Below are 5777 nucleotides of genomic sequence, written 5' to 3'. Positions count from 1 at the left end.
TATCATATGATTGACGAATGCAGTGGTTCCCTATCGGTGACCCAACATCCCGGCTCCGTTGAAATGCATTTCAAACTGGCAAAACTGCTAGCTTGTGGATGGGGCGCCGAATGATTCCCTTCGATGTGCGAACATCAACCACACGAATTTTCGAATCCTTTCCTGGTATGCAATTTACAATTCTTCCCATAAGCCATTTCTGCGGTGGTAAGTTGTCTTCATGTATGATGACCATTGTGTTGTTTTCGATGTTTGGCCGATCTGCAAACCATTTTGAGCGTACTTGTAGCTCGTTGATGTATTCATGTGACCATTGCTTCCAAAAGTTTTGTTTGATTGTAGCTATTTGTGCCCACTGTTGCGCATGGCTTATGTTGGATGACACGTTTCGCTCCGGAAGTGCTTTTAGTGCGTCGCCAATGATGAAGTGACCTGGAGTCAATGCTTCGTAGTCGTTCGGATCGGAAGACAATGGTGTTATTGGCCGCGAGTTCATTACCGCTTCGATTTCTACCAAGGCTGTTGTGAGTTCCTCGTAAGTAAGCCGTGAGTTTGCCATGCTGCGATTAAGATGGCCCTTTGCTGATTTCACGGCCGCTTCCCAGATCCCGCCAAAATGAGGTGCTCTAGGGGGAATGAAATTAAAATTCACAAATTCGTTAGCACAATACGAAATAATTGAGTCTTGATTTTCTTTTTCGAATAAAAATGATTTTAGTTTCGCAAGTTTATTACAAGCGCCAACAAAATTTGTCGCATTGTCGCAAAATATATCAGATGGCAAGCCTCTCCTTCCGATCATCCGCTTCAAAGATGCCACAAACGCTTCTGTAGAAAGATTCGAAACGATTTCTATATGCACTGCCTTGGTAGCTAAACAAACGAAAATTGCGATGTAGGCCTTGTAGGGTATCTTGCCTCTAATTCGCAGGTAAACGTCAACAGGTCCACAAAAATCAATGCCGCAGCGGGCGAACGGGCGTGACGGAGTCAATCGCTCAACTGGTAGATGTCCCATGACTTGCTCCATCAGTTTTGGCTTGTAGCGTACACAATGTATGCAGGATCTGACCACTCGCCTTGCCACTTCACGCGCGTTGATAATCCAGAATTTGAGCCTTATCAAAGCTACGAGGGCCTTTGGTCCAGCATGATAATGACTGTGGTGAAGATGTCGCACATAGTTGATGATGAATTCGCATTTGCTTGGCAATAGTAGTGGGTGTTTCCTCTCTTCTGGTATGTCCGCCTGCTTTAAACGCCCACCAACCCTCAGTAATTGAAATCCTCTGACCGACTCAAGAAAAGGGTTCAAATAACGCAACTGTCCATTTGTGGTAAGATTTTTCTGCAAAAGATGAATATCATTAGCGAAATGTTCTTGTTGTATATTCCAAATTATGCAAAGCAGGGCATGATGCAATTCTTTTGAGGAAAGAGGGCCTGACTCATTGGACTTAACAACAGGTCGTAGATTATTAGCGAATCGAAACATCCAGCCGATTAATCGAATGCTGCTAGTGTACGAGCTCTTTTTATTGACGACTTCAAGAATGTGGTTGGTTTTTATAGTTGTGGTGAATGCTGACTTTCGTCTCTCGGCTTCTACGGTTTCCATATCAACGCCTTTGTTTTCGTTTTTAGGCCAAACCTCCATGGGTTTGTATAAAAATGTAGGTCCAGTGTACCAAATTGAGCTGGCGAGTTCTGCCACCGTACATCCTCTGGAAACTATGTCTGCAGGATTACTGTGTGTTGGCACATACCTCCAATGGGCTCCCGTAGTTAAGTCCTGTATTTCCGAAACCCGATTTCCAACGAACGCCGAAAGCGTTATTGAGTGCATCTTCAGCCAATGTAAGACCACTTGTGAATCTGTCGAGAAAAACGTTCAAGGATTTATTGTAAAAAATTGATTTGATTTTTGAAAAAAGACGAGCTAAAAGGAGAGCGCCGCAAAGTTCTAGCTTTGGCAACGACTGTTTTTTGATGGGGGCGACTCTGGATTTTGCGGTGAGACAACGAACGACAATACTTCCGGACTTGGTAACTGTTCTTGTATAGATGACGCATCCATATGCTCGAATGGACGCATCACAGAAGCCATGCAGCTGAAGGTCCAGGGAGTCGGTTGAAAGACAATACCTTTGCACCTTGAGTGATGATAGGTCCGATACGCTGTTAAGAAAGCTTGTCCAAGCGGAATGAATGTTGTGAGGCACGGATTCGTCCCAATCCAACCTAAGCAGCCATAACTCCTGCAATAAAATTTTTGACGTAATGGTAACAGGCGCCAACAAACCAAGAGGGTCGAATAACGATGATGCAATTGAAAGGATTGAGCGCTTTGTTATGCGATTTTTTTGTATTTTCCTTGGTTCAAACGAAAACAAAAAGGTATCATTTGCTTGATCCCATCGCAGACCTAGAGCACTCGTGACGGAGTCGTCCAAGTTGAGATTTTTTATACACTTATTTTGCCTCAGTCGAAAATGGTTAGAATGCCACTTTGAAAGCTCGAATCCACCTAAAGCTAACAACTGTGTTACCTCTTTCTTTATCCGTAGAAGTTCGTCCCAATTATCTGCGCCACACAACAAATCATCGACGTAAAATGACGATTTAACGATGTTAGATCCAAGTGTAAACTGATCCTGATATTGCTCAGCCAAGTAAATTAAACTTTGTATGGCCAGATATGGTGCCGAAGCCATTCCATAGGTTACCGTTTGAAGTTGATAGGTGCGAATTTTTTCAGTCGGGGAACTCCTCCACAAAATATATTGGAAACGTTTGTCACCGTCATGCACAAGTACTTGTCTGTACATCTTGACTATGTCGGCAGTCAATGCGAATCTGTATAAGCGGAAACGAAGAAGAAGAAGAATTAACTCACTCTGAATTGTAGGGCCAACCATTTGGATTTCGTTGAGAGATATTTGTGTTGTAGTCCGGCAAGAAGCATCAAAAACGACACGAAGTTTTGTTGTTGTGCTGGTGGGCTTTAGCACACAGTGGTGTGGGATGTAATAATGCGGTTCACCCAAATTCGGATTCTCCATGATGCTCATGTGTCCCAAACGCTCGTATTCATCCATGAAATCCACGTACTGTTTTCTCAAGTGTGGTAATTTTGCTAAACGACGCTCTTGTGCGTTGAATCGTCTCAGTGCGGTGGTGTACGAGTCGCCTAAGCAGGAGGGATCATCCTTGAATGGCAATTTCACTACTATTCTTCCAGCTGGATTCCTTGAAACAGTGGTTCTGTACATCTGCTCGCAAGTTGTTTGTTCGCGAGTCCAAGGCTCGGCATTGACAGCTACTTCCTCAATTCTCCATAGCTTCTCCAGCTTGGCATCCAACGAGTCATTGGCTGTAAATAAACATGAACGTTGAGACAAGTTGTTGCTTGATTGGTATCGACCCGATACAACCCATCCTAATAAAGTTTTTTGCAATATTGGTAAATTTGTTCCAAGTTTGATCTGGCCAACTGCCAGCAGACTAAAGAATGTTTCCGTACCTAACAACAAATCGATTTTTCTGGGTACGTAAAATTCATCATCAGCAAGGGTAATATTATTTGGAATATTCCAAGAAGAAATATCGATTTCAGGGTCTGGCTGATAGGCAATGTGCCGCGTAATGCAGAACGTCAGCGGAAGTTCGAATTCGCATTGCTGCGATTTTATATTAGTGGAAGTTTTGTATCTAATGTTTGTTGACGACTTACCGATGCCTTGGATTTCAATGTTTTGTTTACCTTTCGGTAACGACAGTCTTTGTGCGAATTCCTCAGTAATAAAATTCACCTGAGAACAGGAATCTAGCAGGGCTTTGCCTAGTCTGTAATCACCTGACGAATCACGAACTAAAATCATGGCAGTTGCTAGAATAACATTGTCAGACGACGAATTGTGCATGTGTGTGTGCACTGCGGCTTCGCGTGATGGTGGAGGATTTGTTGTCTGTTGGGCTGATGTGGACCCGCGGTGGAGTAAGCTGTGGTGCTGCTTTGAGCAAACCTTACATCTGTGGGTTGATGGGCATTGAGCCATTTGATGTCCTTTAGACAGGCAATTGATGCAAAGTCCCATTTTCTTCGCTTGGTCGAATCGCTGGGTGATGTTGTAAGACTTAAAACGATCGCAATTAGAAATTTTATGGTTTGTGCTTGAGCAAACAGAGCACGGCGTATTGGAGCAGGTAAATGAATATCCCTTTGGCTGATTCCTTACCTTACTTAATGCAGCTTTGCTGTTACCTGGAATAACTGCTGGTCCTGTGTGGCTAGCTTCCATCGACTCCAAATATTGGCAATGCCTTTCCAGCACCTTCACACAGTCGCCCCACGTCGGCAGCGTCTTAAAATCCAAAGATTCTTTCCACTTTTTATTGGTTTGTTCATCCGATTTCTGAAGCACCAAATAAATGAGCATGGCTTGGGAAATTTGCATTTCATTACCCAACGAGAGAAGTGAACCGTAAATGGCAGAAGTCTTGTCGATAAGACTTCTCAATTGTAGTGCGTTTGGTTTCGAAACCGCTGGTAACTCGAATAAAGAAGAGATATTTTCCAAAAAAAATTAAAGTTTTATTGTCGTACCTTTCTTTCAGCCGTTCCAATGCTTTAGGGTAATTTTCATTGGTCACCTGGAATGCATCGACGGTTTCTAAAGCTTGACCTTGAAGCGAGTTTCGCAAATGATTAAATTTCTCGATGTTTGAAAGACTAAATTCTTTATCAATTATCTGTTTAAAGGATGTAATAAAATTCTGGTACTCAGAATACTTGCCGCTAAACGTTGGGAGTTTGAGCTTTGGTAATTTAGTGCTGTGCTGCACAATGCAGCTTGTTTCCGGAAGCGAAATATTATGATCCTCCACTAGCTGTGCTTGAATCGTTAATTTTGTAGTGACGTACAATTCCTCAAGGTCCGCGCGTCCTCCATCGTCGGGATCCAATTTTTCTATATCCGTCTGAATGGACAGTACCTGTTTAAAGTAAGATTCAAAAATGCCCAAACGACATTTATATTCGGCAGCTGAGAGAGTTTTACCTCCTGGACGTAAACTAGCATCCACAATGTTCTTGATGCGCGTGATGTTTTTCTTAGTATTTGCGCGCTGTTGCTTTAATTCGTCCAAAGACATTGTTAAAGGCAGTAAAATTTCAGGCGGCAAAAATTAAAACGCAAATGGCAATTTGTGGCTGTTATTGAGGGATTACTTACGTGTAGTCGCGAAAGGGAAATGTTTTGCGACAGTGGCAATGGCAAGCTAGAAAAAAGGGTGGTCAAACCCAAGGTGCATACATACATACGTGTGTGGCGATATGTGCGCCTTTTGGTGCAGTGCAACCAACGAATCAAAGTAATGATAGCGAGGGTGATGATGACTGGAAGGCGGCAGTGTTCGAGAGCGATGTGTGTGCTGAGCTGGAGCGACGGCCGTAAGCGATGGTAAGCGAGCGAAGAGGTAGCAGAAACGACGACTATTCAAATGCGGCTGACGAAATGAATCTATCAGTGTCAATGATAGTTCTTGTATCCAGCGGCCAAGTAGCTTGGAGATAATGACGTTTCCGTGAGTGAGATTGATGGTGGCTAGCAGCACGTCCAACGATGGCGATGAGGGGTCTAACGCTGACCACCAGATGTAAATGATACGAAGCGTGTACTTACAAGTTATATAATATGTAGTGCCTGCCCCACGTTGGGCGCCTAAAAATGTAGGATTACAAAGCCTTTTTTGTAACCGCGCAAAACTCAAAGTAG

General features: G+C 43.3%; 2 protein-coding genes across 2 annotated transcripts; both read right to left on the bottom strand.

Annotated features, from left to right (window-relative positions):
• Positions 1-70: 70 nt before the first annotated feature.
• On the bottom strand, positions 71-4457 carry LOC118756406. Its single transcript, XM_036491172.1, has 4 exons — positions 3734-4457; positions 2897-3373; positions 825-1875; positions 71-626 (listed from the first exon to the last, which is right to left on the bottom strand). The coding sequence occupies exons 1-4, from the start codon at positions 4455-4457 to the stop codon at positions 71-73; spliced, it is 2808 nt and encodes a 935-aa protein (XP_036347065.1).
• LOC118756405 lies at positions 4301-5685 on the bottom strand. The gene is made up of 2 exons (XM_036491171.1): positions 4607-5685; positions 4301-4546 (listed from the first exon to the last, which is right to left on the bottom strand). Exons 1-2 carry the CDS (start codon positions 5152-5154, stop codon positions 4462-4464), a joined length of 633 nt encoding a protein of 210 aa, XP_036347064.1. The 5' UTR covers positions 5155-5685; the 3' UTR covers positions 4301-4461.
• Positions 5686-5777: the final 92 nt, after the last annotated feature.

Source organism: Rhagoletis pomonella, unplaced genomic scaffold (genome assembly GCF_013731165.1).
Source record: "Rhagoletis pomonella isolate Grant_MI unplaced genomic scaffold, Rhpom_1.0 Rhpom_scaffold_10179, whole genome shotgun sequence".
In the NCBI taxonomy this organism is placed as follows: domain Eukaryota; kingdom Metazoa; phylum Arthropoda; class Insecta; order Diptera; family Tephritidae; genus Rhagoletis; species Rhagoletis pomonella.
The sequence above is the reverse complement of the archived record's forward strand: the minus strand, read 5'-3'. Positions and strand labels throughout refer to the sequence as shown.

What these genes read in the sequence shown, in the direction of transcription:
- LOC118756405 (XM_036491171.1), bottom strand. Translation starts at nt 5,154, where the DNA reads ATGTCTTTGGACGAATTAAAGCAACAGCGCGCAAATACTAAGAAAAAC. An exon ending in TTGGAACGGCTGAAAGAAAG is followed by an intron (nt 4,547 to 4,606) that starts GTACGACAATAA and finishes TCGAGTTACCAG; the next exon opens with CGGTTTCGAAACCAAACGCA.
- LOC118756406 (XM_036491172.1), bottom strand. Translation starts at nt 4,457, where the DNA reads ATGCAAATTTCCCAAGCCATGCTCATTTATTTGGTGCTTCAGAAATCG. An exon ending in CATTGAAATCCAAGGCATCG is followed by an intron (nt 3,374 to 3,733) that starts GTAAGTCGTCAA and finishes GTTTATTTACAG; the next exon opens with CCAATGACTCGTTGGATGCC. An exon ending in GGTTGGCCCTACAATTCAGA is followed by an intron (nt 1,876 to 2,896) that starts GTGAGTTAATTC and finishes TTTTCTCGACAG; the next exon opens with ATTCACAAGTGGTCTTACAT.